Below are 23,342 nucleotides of genomic sequence, written 5' to 3' on the forward strand. Positions count from 1 at the left end.
AGGGTGGGATTCACGGTGGATTGATTGAACAGAAAGCCACATGTCGCTGAGCTGGCGCTCAAATCATTGCTGCCAAAGGAAGTGCACATTTTTATTTTTAGGGGCAATCAGCTAGCCCTTTGACATACTGCGGCTCATTTTGGGCCAATTTGACAAAGTGATCAGCGATCATCATCGGTACTGATCGGAGACTGCGGGAAAAGCAGAGCGCGAACCAGGAAGGCATACACAAATGAAATGAACACCACAGGTTAATTTTTAAGGACACAACCCTGTACAGTCAGGCGTTTTCAAAGAAAATGATCATGTAAATAAGGACAAAAACGACCATGTATAGTAAGGCGTTTTTGACTGAAAAAAAACAATGCGACCATAATTATTTTTTCCCAAGATGGTGCCTGTATAGGCAGCTGGCAACTAATCTTCAAGAGGCTCGCGTTAGTTGTTTTTGTATTTTATCACATGTTACGTTGTGTGAATTGTTTTTCAGCATTTTGGCTCATGAGATTCATCAAAGAAGAAGAATCTGTGCTTGGTGGTTGCGCCTTCTCAACAGCATGCTTGTACCGCCACTTGTTTTTTTTATTGGTAGGAATGTCGGCGCCATTTGACTGTTGTTGCTGAACAGCCCGGGGGCGCTTGTTTTGCGCCTGTAATGGGCAGCATTTTCACAGCCCCGCTTTGCTCGTCGAAAAGATGGTCGCCGTTGGACAGTCTGCGGCCGGATGGATGCATGGCTTGAGGAGCCGACGATGAGAAGAAAGGAGCGTCAGCGGAATTGCATCATCACCACTCAGTGACATGAAAAAAAAATCGGTGCCAAATGTGAGTAAAGCGCAGATTAAGTCACAGTCGCTCGCCGGCGTTGGGTGCAGGCAGCGCGGGTTCAAACCCTGCTTGGTGACATGTGAAAATAAAACGTGTTCCTTTTTCCTGCTAAACCTCAAAACGTGTGAAATTAATAACTAGAAACCTCAATTGTGGTGTCAAATACGACCACGGTGCAGGACTAGTCACCGCCACCGGTAGTGTAGAGATATACAACTGGTGTTCGGTGCAGGCAACCCCGGTTCAAATCCTGCTAGGTGGCATGTGAAAATCGAGTCCTTTTTTACATGTGACACGCAAAAACGCGTGAAAAAAACAACTGGAAAGCTGAATTGCGACGCCAAATGCGCCCTCTGCGCCGGCCAAGTCAACGTCACTGCGGTGTAGAGGTAACACAACTGCGTGTGGAGCAGTCGGCGTGGGTTCGCAACCCACCTTAGTGACAGATCACAAGGCTAAGGCTGGGATAGGCTCCAGCACAGAGCGAGAAGGCGAGGAGACCACCCCCCCCTTCCTTGGGGGGTGGGGGGGGTGTTAGAGAAGGGTCCAGCGGGTGCGCGGGGTAGGAGCCGGCAGGGAGTTGTAGAGCAGGCAAGCGTCAGAAATAGGGGTTATAGTGCAGAGGGGAACCTTTTGCCTAGCAGCACTTAGGAGAAATTTCTCCTAGGTGTTGCTGCGCAGTCAGACACGCACACATGTGCCATTACACTCTGCCGCAACTTCTTGCATTAACTATCCGTCTTGCATCTGTTATGTATTGAATTATCATGTACAACAATATTATAAATTTGATTTTTCTTTCCCCCCCCCCCAGTCTTTTGCGGGTCACAAACATTTCCCATTTCCCCTCTGACGGTGCGGGTCTCCTTGCCGCCTCGCTCTGTCCTGGAGCCTTACCAGCGTTGGCGGTTTTATCTGGTCACCGAGGAGGGGTTGCGAACCCGTGCTGACTGCTCCACACGCAGTCGTATAACCTCTACAGTGACGTTGACTTGTTTTCGACCATAGGCGTATTTGACATGCACCTTCGGGAAAAAAAAACGCACAAACTAAGCGGGGTTGCCTGCACCGAACACCAGTGTGTATACCTCTACACTGGCGGTGACTTGTTCTGCACCGTAGGCGTATTCGACACCACAATTGAGGTTTCTAATTTTTACACATTTCGAGGTTTCACTGGAAAAAGGAACTCAAGTTTTATTTTCACATGGTTATGTTTATTCCCGGCACTAAATACAAAAACAGACCACATATTGTAAGATCTTTTCAGCCTAAATGAATGACCGAGTACAGTAAGGGGGGGGGGGGGGTCGCTCAAAAACTCCTTACTATACATGGTCATCTTTTTCGGTCAAAAACACCTGACAATATTGGTCGTTTTTTCGGGGTTGAAACACCTTACAAATCAAGTACAACTTTGTCAAATGTTTCTTCCCTCTCAACCGGACAACAAAAAGAGCCGCTGCGCATGCCGCCATCGAATAAAGAGTTAACATCGTGACAAAATACAACACAAGACACAGACAGTCGTGCTATCTTAACCACTTTTCCATGAAAGAAGTGAATCCAAGTGTCCTTTTCACCCACCGGTGGATCGACGACATCATGCTGAAATGTGCGCACTTCTTCTGCAAGCTAGTTTGAAGGCAACTAGAAGCTGTAGTCCATTCAAAAGACATTGGTTTTGATCTCCTGTCCCATGTAAATCCGCTTCAAGTCCAAGCCTCGACTCGCGGCTGCGCAACCGCCAAGCACAGATTCTCCTTCTTTGATGAATCTCATGGGCAAAAATGCTGAAAAACAATTCACAACAGGTCCACACAATGTACCATGTGATAAAATACAAAAACAACTAACGCGAGCCTCTTCAAGAGTACTTGGCAGCTGCCTACTCAGGCACCATCTTGGGAAAAAATAATTAATGGTCGCATCGTTTTTTTCGGCTTAAAAACGCCTTTCTAGACATGGCCGTTTTTTTCGTCTTAAAAACACCTTACTATGCATGGCTGTTTATTTTCAGCTAAAAGCGCCTTAATATACATGGTTGTTACTGTGTTCGCCCGGTCGGGGGTCAGTGGGGGCCTTCGGGCTCCTCACTGGAGGGCCGGAGCGAGAGCGAGCCTTGCACCTCTGCGCTAAACAGTGGACCGCAGTTGAACTCTGTTTACTTTCATTATATACTTTGCTGTTTTCCAATGTCTCTTAAAATATTCAAATTACTTGCGCTGCCAAACTCAACACTTCCAACAAAACGTTTGCGTTTTATTGATCATCCGCAACTGTTCCTGTGCATCCAGGAGAAAGGCAAACAAAATGCAGCAGTTAAACATTTCTCCCTTCTTTCAAACCACCGTCGTGGTGAACACAAGTCCGGGTGCAAAAAGTCACAAATGACCTTTTCTGAGCCGCGACCGGCTCTCACCTCGGTCGCGTTCCCTTGGGACACTGTGTTTGGCTCAGGGTGCGGGGCGCTTGGGTCAAGACTGGATGGTTCCCTTCAGGTACCACATACCGGCGTGGCTGCTGCAGCATTCCTGGAGAACAACAAAAATCCATAAAATGAAAAAGAACAGTCAGTTCACTTTTGGGGGCGGGATGAAAAGACAAAAGACACGGCTCGCCGTCTCAACGGGAGGGATTCACCTTGAGCAGCCGGTCCACGTCGGCCTTGGCGACGTCGCCCAACTCTTCGCCAAGTCGGGCTTGCACCGCGCTCCGTTTCACACGGTAGGTTTTGGTGAACATCTCGTAAAGCAGGTGCCGATGCTATGCTCCCCCCCGCCCCAACCCCAGGAGAAATACATTAGCTGAGCATAAGATGAGCTGGTTTTGTTGTGGTAAAATGAAACTATGCATTGCACCTATTTTCTTTGAAAACGCCTTAGTGTTCATGTTTTATTTAAAAAAGCCTTAGTATTCATTGTCTTTTTTTAAGGCCTTATGATACATGGTTGTGGGGGAAAAAACGCCTTACTATACATTTGGCCTTATTTACATGATTATTTTCTTTGAAAACGGCTTACTAAAAATTCACATGGTTTAAAAAAAGAAAAAGCCTTCCTATCCGTGGTTGTGGAAAACAATAACTCCTTACTATTCATGGTCTTTTTGTGGCTTGGTTTACATTACTTTGAAAACGCCTTAGTATACAGGGTTGTAAAATATATAATTTTTTAAAAACCCCTAAGCCAAAATTCCCACATGTCCTTCAAGTTCATCAAAATAAGTTTGAGATGTCATTTTCCCCCACCCTTCCAATTCAGTTTTGTCGGAAAATGCGAACACCAGCTCAGCGACATGTGGCTTTCTGTCCATTCAATCCACCGTGAATTCCACCCTGCTGAATGGAGAAAAAGGCCTTAAGAAATGGCTGAATTAGCCCTCCAAAGACCTGAAAAGGTCCAGAAATAAAAAGCGAGTGGAAGAGTGGGAAGCCTGAATTGGGGTTTGGGAAATTGTTTTTTTCAGGGACATTTTAGGAGGTTTTTGGGGACGTTTATGGGTTTTTTTGGGGTGAGGGAGTTTGCAGGGTTCCCACTCTTCCACTTGCTTTTTATTTATGGACTTTTTAAGGACTTTCGAGGGCTAATTCAGCCATTTCTTAAGGCCTTTTTCGCCATTCAGCAGGGTGGAATTCACGGTGGATTGAATGGACAGAAAGCCACATGTCGCTGAGCTGGTGTTCAAATCATTGCTGCCAAAGGGCACATCTTTATTCAGTGACATACACAAATGAAATGACCACCGCAGATTAATTTTTAAGGATTCTTAATATTAGAAGCGTTCCTCAAAAATTAAGGACATTTAAGAACATAATTTTACAACTTTTTTCATGGATTTTTATAAACTTTAATGACCCGTGGGAACTGTAGCCTTACTATACATGGTCTTTTTTAGGCCATATTTTAAAAAAACACATTACTACACAGTCGTTTAAAAAGCCTATTTTCGGATTTGTTCACATGGTTGTTTTCTTCTCTGGTTTACCTTGTCGACGTCCTCTCCGGTCTCCCACAAGCCGAACACCTTTTGCTCATCGGCAGAAGCTGCGGTCAGAGCGGGAAACTGCATACATTTCGGAGAAACAACAGTGTTAAGTTTCAGCAAAGCAAACATTTCTATGTCGCACACTTCCGACACAGGGCAACATCTAAAAGCAACAATAATAATAGTACTGAAGACATTCGCAGAGCAGGGAGGACAAAAGCAGCTGGTTGAAATGACTAAAAGAAGAGCATATTTTCACGAATGCACATGTGCAACCAAGAGAAAAGAGGTAAAATAAAAGACCTTAAAGCATTCTGGATTTGGGCAATAATTGTGTTCGGTGGCCAGATGAGGCTGCAGTGGGGCTAAAATTTAACCCATAACTCGGGACAAGATTTCAAAGGCGGTAAATGCGGCAAAATTGACCAGAAGATGGAGAGCGGTTGACCGGCATAAAGACTCACAGGCACCATGATCTGTCTGCAGCGGCTGAGCAGCACGGCGTCCTGCAGCATGTGGTCCGACACGGGTCCGAAGGGGATGTGTCCCGCCGGCATGGCGGCCAGGTGGAGGCTAAAGAGCCTCTTGAGCTCGTTGAGCGTCAGGACGGGATTCTTACCAAAGGTCTTTGTCACAAAGCCCAGCAGCTCTGGCGAGGGCGCGCTGGCGGGGCTGCCGCCGTTCGCGTGCTCGGCGCCGACGTAACCGTTGAGGACGCCCGACCGGGACGCCGGAGGAGAGGACGTGTCCATGGGCTCGGCTTCGCCGTCGCTGAGGGGCTCCTGTTTGACGCGGACGCCGCCGGCTCGCTTGGCCTCCAGATCCTTTTGGAGAGAAGCCCGTTTCTCCTGAGCGCGCTCGTGGGCTAACTTCAGACGCTGCTCGCCGCTGATGTGGACCGACTCTGCACTTGCTACAGTGATCGAGAATCAGAATCATTTGTATGAACGGCAAACAAGCTTCTTTGACTATTTTCCGTTTTCTCGGCATGATCTAGTCATTTATTTTATCCGGCAAGCAAGCCAGCAATTCATTCAGGTCCAACCAAACGGCAACCTAAAAGGAGTTTCATCCAAATTTTGGAGGGGAGGTTCCTATTGAAGTCGCTTAGATCACCTTTTTGGGCTCTTACAATTTTGGGAACTAAAACGCCTTACTGGTGTTTTAATCATCATTGGGGTCGAAAGCATCAGCATTACTATTCTGATTATACTCATTGTAAAAACTCTCACTCGGAATTATTAGCATTACCGGGGCCTGAGCCAGAGATGGGATTGCCATTGCCTTGATGCTAGCACCGAAAGCTCCTTTTTTAACACCTTACATAATATATAATATATATAAGATTCTATGAGTGTTAGCAACTTTTCATGGTTATGCACAGAGGCACGACTACTTTTTTTGGGGGGGGGGGGGCGTTTATTCTTCTCGGCATTCCAATGATGGATGAAGCATCTCGTATTAGGATTCTCTGCTGGCTGAAGCGGCTCTTTACATACCAGACTGGGGAGCCTTCTTTGGCACAAAGTCATCTTTCGAGAAGTTGAAGACTTTTTCCAACCTTCACAGGCAATAGACCAAAAATAGATCAAAAGTTGTACAAAGTCCCTTGGCGAAAACTTGCGACGCGACCCACTTGCTCTGGATGCCCAGCCAAAGCATGTGCTGCCGGTGGCCCACGTCGGCGTGCTTCTTGACAAAGTCGGGGTCGGAGGGCAGCAGGAACTCCCAGCCGCGGTTCACGCGTGGCACCGCCACCTGCTCGAGGAAATCCTTCACATCCTCTGGAGGAAGCTGCAAAAAAAGAGCAAGAAGGGAGAGGAAGCACTCACTTACGTTCACCTGAACGATTACATTTGAGCATGTTTGTTTGAGGACATTGGAAGGTAGCAATACCAAACTAATTCAACGACAGAGGCTTACTTTGATCACGGCCGCCACTTCCTTCCTCATCAGGGAGCGTTCCAGAGTAAACCGCCACATCTGCAGAGTGACAATTTTAGGAGGGCGGGGGGGCAATGACTTCGGCTTGGCCATTATGGCCTTCAAATATTTTAGAAAATACAACATTTTAAACGAGTGTTTGTGCCTTGTTGTGACTTAGATGGTCAGATCACATTTTACCAGCGAGCCGCGAAGAAATCCAGTTAATTCCAATGGGATCACCTTTATGGTTCGCTTTTTTTTTTGGTTGCAAATTTAAAACTAGCATGGAAAAAAAAAACACTGGTAAAGTAAAAATCCATCACCACAAAGTCTCGCGCCCGACACAGCACGTCAGCCGGAACTCCGCTGTGAGGACTGCATGTGTTTCTGGGATACAGAACGTCACTGAAAGGATAAAAATAAAAAAGAACAATTCAAACTAGCCGTCTCCGACTTTTACAAAGTAGCTGGGCCTCGTACCTCTTTACCACCCAATTGCCCTGGACTAGCAGCGCCACTTGTTGGATGCAGCGTAGCACAGCGGTGGCATCGGTGCCCGAGGCCAGCAGGCCCATCAGGCTGGCAAACTGGATCACCTTGACTGCAGGCGACAAAGACGACACAATCTTTTGTCCTTTTAAAACGAACATGGAAGGCAAAACATTGATAGGTGAGCTTAAAAAAAGATATACACACACAAGAATCCTTGTATCACCCCTCGGGTAGTGTCCATCCCCCATTCAGCTCGAGTCCTCTACCAGAGGCCAGGAAGCTTGAGGGTTCTGCGCAGTTGCTGTTCCCAGGACTGCGCATTTCTGGACCGAGATGTCCGATGTTCCCGGGATACGTTGCAACCACTCACCTAGTTTGGGGGTCACTGACCACCCCAGGCACGACCGTCACCTTTACCTTCCAGGCTCTCTCCATCTCCTCTCTGAGCCCTTGGTATTTCTCTAGTTCCTCATGTTCCTTCTTTCTGAGGTTTCCATTTGGGACCCCTACATCCACTACAACAGCTTTGCCCTTGATCCATGGTCACGATATCTAGTTGGTTCGCCATTACCGTCTCGTCAGTCGGCATCTGGAAGTCCCACAGGATCTTCGCTTGGTCATTCACCACCTTTGGAGGCGTTTCCAGTCCATACTCCGCACAGACGATGGTCCCTCTTCTAGCACCTCATCCTCCGTTCCCCATTATCTGAGACATTCCGAGTACGCCATCCGTCTGAGCCTTGATGTATTCTTGGAGCTTGGACGTTTCATCCTGGACAGTGGCTCTTACGCTCACTAGACCCCGGCCTCCTTCCTTACAGCTTGCGTACAGTCTCAGGGTGCTGGATTTGGGGTGGAACCCTCCATGCATGGTTAGGAACTTCCGAGGTACATGTAGCCGTCCTCAAGGTTTACTTTTATATATATATTATACCGTATTTTCCGCACTCAAAGGCGCACTTCAATGAATGGCCTATTTTGTCATTTTTTTCATATACTGGACGCACTGGATTATAAGACGCAAACTACAATGCATCCATTAGATGGAGCTATGCTCCTTCCGTTCGACTCTGAAAAACGCAAATTAACGATTACTTCAATGAAACTACAAAAATGTAATCATGCATCAAAACAGAAAATCAAGCGAGTAAATGACAAAATTAATTCTGTAGCCCCCCCCCTACAGAATTTATTTGGGCATTTCCGTGAGCATAGCTCAACAGAGCTATCACTCGTCAGTAAAATGGAGGAGACTTGACTGTCTCAGAAGTGTTTATTCTTTGTTGTGTACTGTATTCACAAATGAAGAAATCACAAAATAAATTCTGTAGGGGGGCTACAGAATTTATTTTGTGATATTCTGTTTTGATGCATTATTTTAAATTTTTGTAGTTTCATTGAAGGAATCGTTCATTTACGTTTTTCGGAGGCGGTCGTGAACGCCTCGAGTCGAACGGAAGAAGAGAAGGCACAGAGACGAACAAAGACGTAGCTGTATTTGTTGAGACTGAAAACTATTCGAGTGTTTTGAAAAAAAAAAAAAAACTACACCACAGCTCTCCTTTTTTCGGAGCTGCAACAAAAGCTTATTTAATAAAGCAGCGAGACAGTTCACTGAACCAACAGCAAGTTAGAACATTGTAAGCATGTCTCCAGCAAGGAGCCATCTTGGGGTCGTCATTACAGTAATGACCATACACAAGGCGCAAACAGATTTTAAGGCGCGCTGTGTCCATTTGAGAAAACAGAAGACTTTTCGGTGCGCCTTATAGTGCGGGAAATGCAGCATAATTTATTTGATAAAAGTAAACAAATAGTGAATCATACAATTTAGGCAACCCATTTTCATACAAAAAAAAAATAAAAGGAATCACGCAACAAATAGTCCTTATTCTCCTCTGGGAAATGTAAATGCTCGCCGAGTCAAATACATACTGTATATTCATTTGTGTTAGCTCACCGTTCTTCATCAACGTCCTGATCTGCTCGCCGAGCGGCAGCGTGCGCAGCTGCGCCATGGAGAGCACGTTGCTCGGGCCAATGGGCTTCACGCTGCCACGGGAACAAGGACGGAGGTCATGAAAAAAAAAAATTTTTATTAAAATAAAAATTTGGTGCGAAATAAGAGACCAACACTTACACTTTTTCCTCTGCCAGCGGTGGCATCAGCATGGTGAGGTACTCCCTGCCAGGACAAAAAAAAAAAAGTTCATTGTTCTCACCAAACTTTAAAAAAAGACATCTTGTACTGGATGTCTATTTTGTATCTCTGATTGTGTCGATGTATTTAATGGAGGCTCTGCCATAAATATATAACGTCCTAAAACACTACACCGTAATTGATGACGAGGACCTCGGTTTTGGTCGCGTGAATAAAGAGACGCCTGGCATCAAATAAACGCGACAAGGGGCACTTTCTGAAATTCACATTTTTCTTGAACGGCGATAAAATCAGCCCCCTCTCCACCGAATTCCCTATTGACAGATTGTAGTAACACTGTATGATGGAGAGAAACATCTGCCATAAAGTGGAGCAAATAAATGGCTAAAGGGCCACAATGTGAGGAAATCCTATCTGCGACTCGAAAGCACTCACATGGGCGTTTTGACCAGCTCAGAGTTGTCAGAGGCGTCCCCGTGCCGACAGAACAAATACTGCCTCTCATGTTCCGACCGCCCATCCTGAGGCCATACAAAATGGTGGACCCACATTAGCGGCAGTCAAACGATACTTGGTGGGCGGCGGCGGGGCTGTCGTCAAGACATGTTACATGGACGCCGTGGTGCTGCAAATGGATCCAGGGCTCCTCGGCTTGCTTCTTCTGGAGGTGCTCGTATGACTGGATCCTCCTCTGGCGCGCTTGCTCCGACTCGGGCCGAGCGAATCTCACCTGCGGGCGCAGGAAAAAAACAGGGTAGACGTGAAGTTATATCGTGATGCGTTTTGAGTCAGCAGAAGTGTTTTATTTCAATTTCCCCGCCGCCACCCGGGCATATGAAATTTGGAAGCAGCCACCTCCGACTCATTTTGTGCGCTTCCGCGAACCCGCAAAGGCACAGGCCTGCAGTTGAGCCAAGTTAATTCTTCATTTTTGTATTCTTACTCCATATTTGAATAAGATTTAATCACAATAAATTTCACGATACGTTGAAATACTTGAGGGGTGCACGGGCGCTCAACCGCTGATCAGTTTGAGAGGGGGGGGGGAAAGTCAGCACTTGCCGAAATAGCTTTGGCTTCATCCTCGCCTTCGTCCTGGGACGAGTCTCCACCTGCGTGGAAGGGAATACAACATATGGAAGCGTAAAAGTAAAAACACGGGAGGGGCTCGTTTAAGTCAACTCGCACCTTCATTGGCCGCCTCTCGCTCCCGGGTTCTGTTGTCGGCCTTGTCCATGTACGCAAAGTTGGGCCTCATCTGCAGGATTCCCGTCAGCGGAGTCATGTGAAGCTCGCCTGTGGACAACGGCGGCGGCAACAACAACAAGCTGCATCTAAACTTCCATTGTACGGAATCAGAACTAAATGCTTTTAATGCCACGTTAAAAAGGGGATATTCTTCGATGAGCACAATGGGCCCCTCTGGGCATTTTCCTCACGGGTCCCAATTTGCATTTTTCTTTCAAGAAAAAGAACAAGTTGATACCTTTTCGGAAGACGGCAGCGGCGTATCGGGAAGTGTTGGTGGTGGCCTGGATGGACGAGAAGATCTGATGGTCCATCATTTTCCTGCACAAAAGACATCGGCTCCGGGGTTACTTATATACGCTTCTTTTTAACAACCTAATAGAAGGACCGCCTGAAAGTCTCATGGAAACCGAATGCGGCACCGAGGGCGACCCCGACTAACGATCACGGAAACCAATGGGCCGATATACGCTTCGGCATCAGTGACCCGAGAGATGCTTGGCTCCCATGGTTGCTCTTCTAGTCATGGCATGTTACCCACCACGGGTTCTCCAGGGTTAAATTATATCATATTGGCAAAAACAGGAAGAGATATTTCATGCTGTTAAAAAAAAGTTTGATAGTTCTTGAAATTTGTTTTCAAGTGTGTTATAGAAATGATACATTTTTATTAAAACTGATTTCCAATAAAAAGTTTTATATATGCAAGTACATTTTTAAAAATAGATATTCATAAATATGTGAATGTAATATTTTTTATTGTACATATAAGACTTGTACAATCCTGACAAAGCCTAAAGATACATTTTTAAATAACGTAGTGTTATTTTTAGTTACCGTAATATAAATTAAACGCGAATGATATTGTAATTTTTTTAATTTTTTTTTTACTACCCCGCCCCCCCACTCCAATCTGGAAATAGCGGCGAAAATATGATAATCAACTTTTACTTGTAAGACAGCGGGACATCGAGCGGTGCTTTCCCAGCCTAACAGAGAAACGCTAAATGTTCTGGAGCAAGGCTCATTTCGCCACAAAAAAAAAAAGAAAAAACCTACACCGAATAGGTGTTGTTCTCGTCGTGGCCCATGCCGTCCACGTTCAGCGCCATCTGCTCGCCCTTGCTGCTGCAGTAGTTGGGGCTCTTGGTGTCCATGGCAACCTGAAGCTCCACCTAGCGGCAAGGACAGCGCCATAATCAAGTCTTTCTGGAATCGCTTTAGAAAAAGGCACGGATGGATTCAAAGGTTTGCTAGCTACCCGCTGCTGCTTGGGTTTGATCTTGGCAGCCCTAAGGCTGATGTTGTCGTAGGTCATGGTGGATGGTCTCACAGGGTACTGTGACGGGAGGAAAAAAAACTAATTTTTTTTTAGTTTATAGAGGGAACCAATTTACCCTCCATGCAAAACCAACGACACCCACCTGTAGTAGATAAAGCTTCTCAGCTAGGCTCTTGGCGAGATAGACGTCAATCTGGAGTGGCAAGGAAAAAAAAAAGTGATCAGCGCTGATTGAGTCAACAGCAAGAATGTTTCATCTTCCCGTGAGCGCATACCTCCTCTATAATGGGGTCGTCGTCATCCCCGCTGGCCATATTTTAGCAAGCAGAATCAGGAGGTATAGGGAGAGTGAATCCAACCTTTCAATAGGAGACACAATGTCTATAATTTTAGACAGTACGGTCAAACATGTCTGTTGTCAAAACACAAAGAATCAAGAGAATTTTCCAGTGTTATTTCTTGCTCTGGTGAAACTGGCTCATTGTAGGGGCGGATCACATCCTATCCTGCTGGGCCAATGACGAGGTCTCCTTTCGTTAGATTGACAACCAGTGGCCTGGATCTCGCCCGGCACTTCCCCGAGGCCTTCTCGTTGCAGAGCTTACAGTGAGAAACTAAAGCGACCGCCCTAAGTAAACAACTCCACAAAGCAATCAAGTGTCACTTATGAGAAACATCTCTTACTCTAAGCGAGCGGCCATTACTTTTCTTTGCATGATTACTTGTGATGCACCATTTTGTCATTGTGAAATGACTTCAGTCGCTCGGACTTTTTAAGTTTATTCCAAGTGAGTGAGCGTGCACCCATTGCATAATATGTTGCATTTTATCACCTGGCCCTTGAAGTCCACGTTATGCAATGAAGCGTTGAGGCAGATGACATCAACAAACAGACACCACGACCTCCCAGGCAGACAATTTTTTGGGGGCTGCCATGTCAAAGTGGCTCTTTGGCTTCCAAACTTTGGGAGAGAAACTTGGCGTGATGGTGGTTATGCTCATTATTGGGCTTGAGGTGCAACACATACAGTAGACACTTATTCAGAGGTACTCAGATAAACGTTTTATATGCTACACTTAATACGTGGCCAAGCACTAAAGAGAAGCAACTATTTGCATACAAACATTAAAAACGCAAATTTTCCATCACGTCAGTTCTAAAAGCTTCAGTGGAACACCCCCCCCCCCCAATTCTGTGAGCCGTGGCAGCTCAAACGATGTTTCACCTGCAAGAAAATCAACTGTTATGCGTCAGAAAGTTACATTTTAATGTCTAAACACGACATTCATGTGATGACTCAGTGCTCGAATGCTAATAGAAGCAGGTAAACGCTACTAATGAGGTAAAACAGGTGATGCAAGACCGTGAAATCGAATTACTTTCCGAGGTCTAAACACGTTCAAACAATCTAACTTACACCGCCGGGCAACAATTATTGATATTAAGGCTTTTTTCGAGTCGTTATTCCGCAAAATACATACATTTCGAGGTGGGTTAGCACATTAGCAAAACACAGCAAATTGTCAGGCGGGCCTGCACGAAAGTCGGCCAAACTAGTAAATAACGTGCAAAAATACCACACTACGTGCGTTTGCAAAACCCGCTACACGAAACCCACGTAAAGAACAATATGTTCGAATAACACACATAAACGTGACGAAATGAGCCTACGTTGGAAGTAGCCGCTAGTTAGCAACTTTAGCATAGCTACCTAGCTTTGATTCACACATGCCGGTTGAAATAACATTTGGGCGAGGTGTGGAGGGGGGGGGGGGCTGATTTCAAGCGTAAATTAGCCCTGTAGCGTATCACACCAACACGAAATAATTTACCTGCACAGAGCCGAGTGTGTCGAGCTATCTCACAAGCGTGACATTTGTCCGACAAACTGGACGCCGCAGAGAAAGGATGAGAGCGAACGCACGTGAAGCGGGTACCATGTTAACTGGGATCCACAGCCGACACGTGGGGAGCGAGGCCGAGCCCACAATGCAAAGCGAGAAAGTTACATTTTAATGTGATCATATTCAGGTGTCACTTTTGGGGTGTTGTCAAAAATCGAGGGGTGGGGCGTTTTTTATGGTTGCATTGTGAGTTTGCGCAACATCGTGTCCCAAAAGGTATGGCAGCGGTGGGATTCGAACCCACGCCTCCGAAGAGACTGGAGCCTTAATCCAGCGCCTTAGACCGCTCGGCCACGCTACCGATACGTGCGGTACCTCCTTCCTATGTACATGAAGAAAACCCAAAGGAAGTTATGCAATGGAGAAAAAAAACAAGAATATATAAACGAAGTCTCAAAATCATACAAAATCGGGTTTCTCAGCTCAAGAGTCAGGGCGCCATTTTAACGGATGCTGATTTTATAATATAGCGTTTGTATCCTCTCTTTATTGTTGTTTTGTTGTTTAACTTTCGTCTTGGTCCCTGTCATTTGTATGGCACTGCAATCCAGTTTGACGTCAAGCATCCATAATCATTGGCGCCCCCCGTTCACATGTGTTCAAGATTGTAAAATGAAATCAGTTATTGCAGAAGGAAACTCTCGTCCTGAGAATTGTAGAAATGGTTCGTCACCCGCAGAATCATGCTGCCCCATGGCCATCCCAGTCCCCAGACCTCAACCCCAGTGAAAACGTGTGGATCTAGCTCAAGGGGAGAATCCATAGGAGAGGACTTTTTTGGGGGGGGGGGGGGGGGGAGCAATGCATCTGCACGGCATGTCCGGGATGAGTGGAACGGACTACAGCCACACAACCTATGATTCAAAAATCCCACAATACCTATAATTAAAAATAAGAACAAAATATTGACTGATAAAATTCAATGCAAACTTTATTTCTTTTTTTTAACAGTCACATTATGATATCCTTTTCTTTGTTTTTAGACACACTCTTCCAATAGAAATGTGTTAAGTAAACAATTGGATTGTTTTTGGCTCCACGGACCACATTCACAGAATACAAACTCAACGATAAAAGAGTAACTTCCCCGAAAAAACGAGAATCTTGCGCTGAAGATTTGAAGAATCTTAAATGGTGAAAGGCTTAAACATGCATAGTCACGCAAAGCACCGTTAGCTAAAAACCTGTTATATAAAAAAAAAATATGTAAACGCAACCCGTTCAGCATCTGGCAGGACATATGAAGCTTTTTTTTTGGGGGGGGGGTGGTAAAAGTGCGCAACGAGTGCCGTTACTCTTCCATCAGCGCCCACGCCTCCTCGGCTTTCATGTAGTACTGGTTTGCCGAGCGCCCTTTCATGGCCTCCATGGCAGCTTCTGCGGCTTCTGTAAACAGATCGCCTGCAGAGAATGATGCGAGAGGTTAAAAGGGTCACGGGGAAACACACCTCAGCGGCCGAGATTTTAAATTTGCCGAGACTGCAAATGCAGGACAACAGAAATGACCCGCCGCTGCATGACTGTTGTCATGACTTCTCTTTGTGGTTCTACCTGCTTTCTGGGGGTCCGCGGCGAGGTTGTACCCCCCCACCATGAACATCTCGGCCTCTCTGGCCAGCAGGAGGTAACGAGGGTCGTCCTGTATGCCGTCGAACTCGCCGCCCTCGTCGTGCTCGTCCATGTTCAACGCGCCGTCGTACCAGCGGATCGCCTCCTCCCAGTCTTGCTGTCTGTTGTGATGAAGAAAAAGGAAAGCGATAGCACAGAGGCTACGTACGCGCTGTAGAAAATTTTTTGCACATTGTGTGACCAGCAACGGATTCAAATATGATCTGATAATCTCTTGGCAATTTGGTTGGGAATCAGGGAACAATAGCAGAGTATTTCCACCAGGGGGCAGTACCTTCACACAAACGGAGGCACAGGCCTCACAGAACTCACTTGTCAGCTGACAGATTCACTCCCGTGTCAAAAGCTCGGGCCACCGTGATCATTGAAGATCTGTCGCCGGCTTCGGCAGCCTGCAGGAGGTAATTGAAGCCTTTCATTCTGTTTCCTGCGTTTTCCTGAAAGCGACACCGCGATTTCAACAGTCAGGCGATGGTCGGAGAGAAAAACGGAGCCGGCGGAAGGGGAATTTGTACCTCCAGCTCCATGTTGGGCAGGATGTGGTGGGGCAGCTGCAGGCAGCACTGGCCGATGGCCACGATGGCCTCCAGCTCGCCGCACTGGGCGGCTCGCTCCAGGTGAAACATGGCCGAGTCCTCGTCCCACTGCTCGTCCTTTTCGCAGAAGCGTCCCGCCTCGTGGTAGCGCACCATGGCCAGGTGAACCTGGACACCAGGAAGCTTCAGATCTCAAAACGCAAACTACTCTTCCGCTCCGTCCTCTTCTACAAAGGCCGCTGTTACCATGGCGAGAGGCCCGATTGCATAATCAGACATACCATATGCGGACGTGGACTTATATTTTTGGACACTGTGGATTATTTTTAAGCGTTATCTTTTCACCTTCCCCAGGATGGACTGCCCGATGTGCTTCTGCATCAGCGAACTGAGTCGCTCCACCTCGGTGACCACGCAGGAGGATCTGTGCACGTGAGCGCGCGATGAGTGGAAGAAGCTCCACTTCTCCTCGGTCAGCTGTGTGGAAAACACACACACACACACACACACACACACACACACACACACACACACACACACACACACACACACACAAATACAAAAACGGTTTAGCGGCGAATTCTTCACGGGGTCCCCATCGATGAAGCTCAATGTGCAGGGTTGTACCCCTCGACTTGATCAACTTGAAGAGTACATCCCTGTTGGTATGAATGGAAAAAAAAATCACACAAGAGGAATAGAAAAATAATGCAAAAACACACACACACACACACACACAAAGCAACAAGTACATGGAGGAAACTGAAGAGGTCGATGGTTGGTTTGCCTTTTTGATTTTTCTGTCCAGTGCAATTAACACCAAATCTCTCATGCTGGATCGATACGACATGGACAAAAGTCTTGAGACAGGCTCTTATTAGCAAGACATTTTTGGACACGCTCTCAAGTTGCTCTTCAATGCGTGTTTGCGTGCTGAGCATCCTGACCTCAAACATGAGTGATTTCCGGTTAGGTGCAACGCTGACCCAAAACTTTCATCCGTATTGTGTATTTGTGCTCTGTGACATTGTACAGAGACATGGCATGCTTGTTTTGGGGGGCGGAATCACCCCTTCTTGGTTTGGATTTAAGATCTCTGAGCCTCTTGGTACTGTATATCAACCGGCGCCCTCTAGTGGAGCAACATGATAAATGTTTGGATTGTGAGGTTAGAAGAGGAATGAGATGCAAAGGAGAGAGGTCGTTTGACCTCCCGCGGTGATGATTACGTGTGGCACACCGGCGTCTCGTATGTTGCTTTACCCGTCTGACACTGTCCTCGTCCGACTCGGAATAATGTCTTTGGTAGTGGTGGCGGGCCTACAGCGTTTCGAGATAGGACATGCATCATAAAAACGACTGCCGTGGGAAGAAATGCGAATGAAATACACAAAAGTAGCAGGGGGGTGGGGGGGGGCGCTAACAGGCTTCAGAATGCATCAATACGTTGGACCGTTTACCCCGTCTGCGTGGTCGTTGGGGTCTCCCTCACTCCTCCTCTCGCTGGGGTAGCCGCTGTCCCCGCCGCTGTCCGACTCCTACGCACACAGACGGCAAAAAAATGTGAGACTTCAGCTCAGTGGACTCCACCCGAACGGCTCAAAGGTTTAATTTCATACCCTGTGTTCCCCTGCGTTGTCGAGTCGTTCCTGTTCGTACATCCCAGTGAAGGATAAGCCTGTAAAAATGGAACCATTTTTTTTTTTTAGAAATAAAATCTAAAATAATCATTTTTAGTGAGTGGATTATCGAGCTTGAAAACGCAAATCGATCTCTCCTTCCTCCGTTGTTATTTTCAGTTGTTCACACGCTAAAAATGCGACGTGGGGCAGAAGTCACGTCACTCCCCCAGAATCCGATGCTAAACTGTGAAGTCCTAGAATGCTTCACTTCAATCTGTAAACAATTCAGTTCATTTTTCTGACGTGTTCCAAATTCGTTATTTGCTATATGCCTTTAATCAAATGTTTCTCACTGCTGCGCCCTTGTGGCGACCGACTGCAATTGCACTTGCCAGCGAATAGCCATTTTAAAGGAGATTGATGTGGGACCTTTTTGTTTTTGCAATATAATAATTACAAAGTAACTTCCGGTGACTTTTATGAGTAACTGTAGAGTGATTACTTCGCATTAGATTAGTCCTTTCTGTACAAAGTGGACATAATAGCGTCATGTTACTTTTTATTTTCGTCGCGTTACGGGCATGACTGGCAAGCATACGCACCGGCTGGAGACCTTGACATGCACACGGGCGCCACCAGAGGGGAGCAAGGCACCGAGTCCACGTCACTCATGCTCTCGTCGACCGACGAGGTCTCCGACAGGCGGGACAGCAACGGCGGCGCCCGGCTCCCGGACATGGTGCGGACGCGGGGGGAACCGCATTGCTCCTCGCAGCCTCTCAGCACCGTCTTTGCGGACTTCTAACGAGAGAGAGAAGGGAAAACGTCAGGAGAGCCCACGCGATCGCAAGCCGCGACGGGATGGCGGCAGGTGCCAGTGAGGGCGGGTAGCCGACCAGCAGTTTGTTGGTACAGTCCAGCTGCTGGCTCTCGGCCGGGGACAGGTCGAAAGGCGTCAGGCCCATGCACTTGCAGATCTTGTTGCACATGTGCGAGTGGAAAAAGAGCGCCATGCCTCGCACGCCTGGTGACGTAAAGACTCCTGACTTCACCGCGCACGATGCCCCGAACATAACAAGGGGGAGAGACATACCCAGATTCCCGTCGCCGAAGTCCGTTCCCTTTTCTGTGTGAATCTGAGGGTCGGTGTAGAGATCGCCGACGCCCTGGATGTCCACCACGATCAGCTGGTGGCCCGAACGCTCAAAGGTGAAGTGGCTAAACGCCTGATGGACAAAAGACAAGTGTGAATACGATGCGGCGCTTTTTCACGATGACCTCGTTCTCACCTGCGGCGTCAGTCTGATGTTATCGTCCCTCACGAAACCCGAGTTGGAGTTGTACTTGATGTACTTGCCCTCGATGTAATGCTCCAGGTGGAAGAGCGGCTTGTCCGGCCTCTCGGTCATCTCCACCACGCACATCTGCATGATGTCCACCTAGCCCGCGTTTCGCCACACCCCCCCCCCCCCCAAGATGTTACGGTTTGCCGCATCTCCGATTGGATTTCAAGCGATGGGGGGCTGGCTTGGGGGGCTCGTCTACCTGCTTGGGAGGCTTGTGGCGATTGAACTCCTCGCCCCAAAGTTTGGCCTCCATCTGCAGACGCACGTCCTCGAAGTAGACGTTCCTGTCCACCGTCTCCATGTAGCGCTTGGCCACGTAGTTGCAGGCCATCTTCCAGTTGTGGCTGTGCGAGAAGCTGGACAGCTTCTTCCTACGAGCGTAGACCACTTTTAGAACCTTCAAGGTGCTCTGACATCACCATGACCACCCCACCCCCCGCCCCCACGCTTTTACAAATAAGTCTGTGTTCACGGTTTACAGTTTGTTGTAATAGCTTCCGAAAGGCAAAAGCGTGCAGATAGGAGCAAATTTAATTTTTACTCCGGGCGACCTCCATGGTGGTGCCGCACGACCTCGACGTTGACGCGTTGCTGTGACGGAGACCCAGAAATGTACTTGGGAGACTTTGCGAAAGCTTACGTTGATGAAATTCCAACGCAACGGAGAGACGGGAGAGCGGCAAGACGCCCGCAATGTCAGGAACTAACCAATCAAAAGAAAGAATGCGGCCACACCCAAAACCGGAGGTGATCGGGATGTGGGTGGGGAAGCCGCCGCCGCCGCAACCAGCTGGGACATGAAATGGAGCCTGCGCTCGTTCACCTTCCGCACGTCAGTTGGACAACCGTAGCCGCAAGTTGTTTGACGCTTGGTGTCTCAGTCACGGACACGTTTTGCTCTCCAGTGCCGAGTTTCACATTTTTCTTGCTTAGTCTGATTCCTGACAACCGCCGGCTCTGTTGTGGGAACTTTTGTTGGGTCTGCGAGTCTCCGTGCAAAAGCTTAAGCATCTTTATGGGTATAGATTCGCGCCTTGTATGGAATTGCTTGGAAGCCCGGGTCAGCAAGACCCCCCGATTTCCTGGCCACACACAGACTGGAACACTCCCAGGAAATAGTTGCACTTACGTTCTGAAGCACTCTCTCATGGCTCCTCTGCCAAACGGCTGTGACAGAAAGAAAAACATTCAGCTCTGTAATCAATTGTAGTATCCAAGCAATGTCTTTCTTCGGGACGTGATCTCATACCTGGGCGGCCATCTTGATGTGGACCCGATCTTGGGCCCACTCGCCCGTGATCGCGTTATACCTGCAATGGATTCAGAATTTGGATTCCTTGTGAGCAAAGAGCATTTTTTTGGTAGTAGTAGTAGACTGTATATTTGACAAGTGCTATTTCTCAATACATGAAAGTTTATAAAGTATTTTTTTTCCCGTTCTTTTAAAGGGAGATTGTTTTATATATATGAATGGGGTTAAACTGCATTCATAAAACTAAAGGTGACGCTGAAAATAGATTTGTTATGCTCTCCAAACTTCACGAGGCACTGCATTATCTCCACGTTCAACTTTGCACGCATACCACCTGGCTAGCGCGCCTGTTTGTTTTGGACCTCGGCGTGCCCTCGTGGAAATGAACAAACACAGTTCAGAATGTCGGAGCGCCGCACAACTCAACAGAGGTTTTACGGTTTTGTTTTTTCGCCTCGCGAAACCACGTCAGGCCGGGAACACGATGTGCCGTTTTGCGCCCCGGCAGAAAGAAGAAGAGGAGGAGGATGGGGAGAGTAAAATTAGCACATGAATAGCCGCCACTCCCCCTCGCTCGACTGTGGCTTATATAAGCGATTCAATGCGAACCGTGCACTCAGCGAAATAAACCCCTCCTGCATTGTGCGTCTGCCAATGGCGTGACGTGGCGCGCGCACGGCCAGATGTGAGCCGGCGCTGAAGCTTTGTGGGGTTCCGCGTCCAAACGCGGCAGGCGCGCAGGCCCCTGCTCTTGCTGACCTCAAAACGAAATACTTTGAAGTTCTTTCCTGTTCACGCGGTCATACCGAAGTTCCTCTTTGCCAAGTCTTTAAAAAGGAAAGGAGGTCAGCGGAGCAACTCTTTTTTTTTTTTCTTTTTTTTTTTTGCGCTTCATGTTGTAAATTTGCTGCGTTCATTTCCCGTTCATAAAGAGTACCAACATGACACGTGACACCGGCCCCCCCCCCTCTCTAAGATTGTTGTCTTCTCCTCTTGCGGCAGAAGTGGACGAGTGAGGAAAACAGTCCCGAGGACGCATTTTTCATGAGATCAACTTACAAGCGGGACCGCTTTGCATCAGAGATTCGCCGGGTTGATTTGGGATTAGAAAGCCGACCGAAGGGCGCCAGTGTAAAAGCTCAGTTGGGTTCACTTCCGAGGTGTCTGAACGGAGGTTTGGAACGTTCACATGAGCTGAAAAATGGTGACTGGTCTGCATTCCATGTTGGTGAAAGAACTGAAAACAAATGTTTTCTGCTTCAAGGCACGCCTCAGATACTCACTGGCGTTTTCTGATCGATAGGATGATCAAATTCAATGTCGAGACATTGACTGGGAACGCAGAGACGTAGCAATCAATCCGATGGTTATTCTGACCTGTAGCGCAAGCAGAGTTCCGTCTCTTTGTCCTCCAGGTGAAATTCGGCCCAGGGGTCCGGCATGGCTTTGGCCTTCACGATGGCATTTTTCCACGTCTCCTTCAGTAACAAGCACATTGCGTTCATTTGTAAATGTGAAATGAGTTCATTTTATAAGCTTGTTTTTTTTTTTAGATGGAAACACAGGCAAGAAGTCAGAAAAAGCATTGGAAATGTCATTTTCCGATTCCGACATAAACCGATGCCGTTTTTAAGTTTTGAATTTCAATCTGGGGTCACAGATTTCAATTTTTTTTGTAAATTTGCGCATCACACGGTGTCACTTTTCCTCATCCGGTGCGTGCGGCAAAAAATGTCGCCGCTCTTTTATTTTTTTTGTGTGTGTCAATTAATTGGCGCAATGAACTCAGGGACACACCTAAGGTAAACTGGCGCTGGGGTGGACTTGTTTGCAACGAAGGAGGCAGCAATTCGGACGGCACGCTGTGCGATGTCGAGGATTGAACCGCGGCCGTGTCTGAAAAGAACTCTCTCAGCGGGGCGGGGTTGGTCGCTCATCATGTCAAGTAATTTAATCCTTCACCGCCCGGGGCAGTGCGCACGTCTCCCTCGTCCGTTGCCACGTTCGCTAACTAACTAGTCAACGTCTCCGACAAAATTCACTTGAGGAATCCTTTCTTGTGCAGGTGTACCTAATGAACCGTCGGTGGAATGTTCCAAAACATAAATCATGCAGATGAATAGAACAGAAAATGGAAACGTTTGAACAAGGATGACAGTTAAAGGGGGGGGGGGCATTACAAAAGAAAGAAGGAAGGTTGGAAATGTGATAAGTAGTAAAGGGGCGATACAGAATAGTAATTGAAATGGTGTAACATACCCGTGCATTCTCGGACAAAACGTGGTACGAACCTTCCGCCAAATGCTCTGTTTGATTCTATGTTGGGGGGGAAAGGTGAGAAAAAATGCACCACTTTTCATCAGCATAGCACATAATGCAACAAGACAAACTATAACGCTTCGGCAAAGCTACACGTGCTCCCCCCAAAAAGATTTGTTCCTAATGACAAAAAAATTCTTATTTAAAATCATTGAAAACAAATGACCGGGGGCGCCTCCTCACCTTATACAAGAATTCTGTCTTAGGCAGTGAGTTTGAAAGCTGGCGGTTGTTGATCAAGTTCTGCATGTACTGGCAGATGTCTCGGACGGGGTCGTCCTCCAGGATGGAGCAGATGAAGGCCTCGTCCTCCTCGCCGTCGTCATCGTCGGTAAGCGAGGACACCCGCTGCTTGGGCGCGCACCTTTTGTCCGAAGACCTGGAGCTGCTGCCCTCTTCCTCCATGCTGAACATCAGCTCGTCTTCCATTATGTCCGCTGGTGTGCTAAAAAAAAAAAAAGACAAAAGACGATGTGATTGGAAATGGTGGAACACCGGCTTGCAACTGAAATGATCAATTTATTTGAATGAAATCAACTTGTTTGTATTTCAGGTGCATTGAGGGGTACTGTTGTCAGTACTGTAAAGTACGCCAAGTACTGTAAAGTATTTGGCGCTACTGTTTTCCACATTCAAAGCATGCAGCAATAGTTGTAAACTTATTTCTGTTTTCAGGAAGGCTGCCTAGCTACTGACATCAATCAAATTCATGGCCAACTTCAAAGTCTTTCCTCTAATAAGACTCCAATTTAAGGAATAAAAGAAATCGAATTCACATTTCATAGGTTTATTACATATTATTTATAATA

At 47.2% G+C, this 23,342-nt stretch overlaps 2 protein-coding genes, 1 long non-coding RNA gene and 1 other non-coding gene across 8 annotated transcripts in view; 1 reads left to right on the forward strand and 3 right to left on the reverse strand.

Moving 5' to 3' along the window:
* Positions 1–532: 532 nt before the first annotated feature.
* On the reverse strand, positions 533–13,924 carry polr3e (polymerase (RNA) III (DNA directed) polypeptide E). 4 transcript variants are annotated; one of them, XR_015103900.1, is made up of 23 exons: positions 13,758–13,924; positions 12,200–12,283; positions 12,067–12,117; positions 11,904–11,981; positions 11,702–11,817; positions 10,881–10,963; positions 10,583–10,690; positions 10,457–10,506; positions 10,005–10,124; positions 9,830–9,915; positions 9,374–9,418; positions 9,194–9,285; positions 7,222–7,342; positions 7,065–7,146; positions 6,739–6,798; positions 6,452–6,609; positions 6,315–6,376; positions 5,280–5,728; positions 4,816–4,893; positions 3,472–3,594; positions 3,251–3,362; positions 2,416–2,621; positions 533–737 (listed from the first exon to the last, which is right to left on the reverse strand). XR_015103900.1 is itself a non-coding variant. In XM_086137906.1 (21 exons), exons 2-21 carry the CDS (start codon positions 12,236–12,238, stop codon positions 3,306–3,308), a joined length of 2,058 nt encoding a protein of 685 aa, XP_085994032.1. In that variant the 5' UTR covers positions 12,239–12,283; positions 13,758–13,924; the 3' UTR covers positions 3,070–3,305. The 4 variants fall into 4 exon arrangements, 1 of the variants encoding a protein (XP_085994032.1); XR_015103899.1 differs by having other exon boundaries at positions 533–1,853; XR_015103898.1 differs by lacking the exon at positions 533–737 and having other exon boundaries at positions 1,917–2,621.
* LOC147189847 (uncharacterized) lies at positions 676–6,198 on the forward strand. The gene is made up of 2 exons (XR_015103901.1): positions 676–825; positions 5,302–6,198. It is a non-coding gene; the product is annotated as an uncharacterized LOC147189847 (long non-coding RNA).
* A 124-nt stretch (positions 13,925–14,048) lies between the features above and the next one.
* On the reverse strand, positions 14,049–14,130 carry trnal-aag (transfer RNA leucine (anticodon AAG)). The gene has a single exon. It is a non-coding gene; the product is annotated as a tRNA-Leu (tRNA).
* Positions 14,131–14,734: 604 nt separating this feature from the next.
* The window catches only part of eef2k (eukaryotic elongation factor 2 kinase), a 9,208-nt gene continuing 600 nt past the window's right edge, over positions 14,735–23,342 (reverse strand). The window contains exons 2-19 of one of the 2 annotated variants that reach the window (XM_086099290.1): positions 22,717–22,978; positions 22,474–22,530; positions 21,592–21,692; positions 20,212–20,272; positions 20,092–20,129; positions 19,162–19,333; positions 18,906–19,055; positions 18,710–18,842; positions 18,513–18,640; positions 18,219–18,417; positions 17,614–17,672; positions 17,455–17,532; positions 17,258–17,314; positions 16,340–16,471; positions 15,974–16,162; positions 15,771–15,895; positions 15,381–15,559; positions 14,735–15,230 (exon numbers count right to left, since the gene is read on the reverse strand). In XM_086099290.1, coding sequence (XP_085955416.1) covers positions 15,121–15,230; positions 15,381–15,559; positions 15,771–15,895; positions 15,974–16,162; positions 16,340–16,471; positions 17,258–17,314; positions 17,455–17,532; positions 17,614–17,672; positions 18,219–18,417; positions 18,513–18,640; positions 18,710–18,842; positions 18,906–19,055; positions 19,162–19,333; positions 20,092–20,129; positions 20,212–20,272; positions 21,592–21,692; positions 22,474–22,530; positions 22,717–22,962 — 2,214 coding nt within the window. In that variant the 5' untranslated portion in view covers positions 22,963–22,978 and the 3' untranslated portion in view covers positions 14,735–15,120. The remainder of the gene's footprint in view (positions 15,231–15,380; positions 15,560–15,770; positions 15,896–15,973; positions 16,163–16,339; positions 16,472–17,257; positions 17,315–17,454; positions 17,533–17,613; positions 17,673–18,218; positions 18,418–18,512; positions 18,641–18,709; positions 18,843–18,905; positions 19,056–19,161; positions 19,334–20,091; positions 20,130–20,211; positions 20,273–21,591; positions 21,693–22,473; positions 22,531–22,716; positions 22,979–23,342) is intronic. The other variant, XM_086099291.1, reaches the window with a different exon arrangement.

This window comes from Hippocampus guttulatus, chromosome 19 (genome assembly GCF_054856545.1).
Source record: "Hippocampus guttulatus isolate MCC_2025c chromosome 19, RoL_Hgut_1.0, whole genome shotgun sequence".
Classification (NCBI taxonomy): Eukaryota; Metazoa; Chordata; class Actinopteri; order Syngnathiformes; family Syngnathidae; genus Hippocampus; species Hippocampus guttulatus.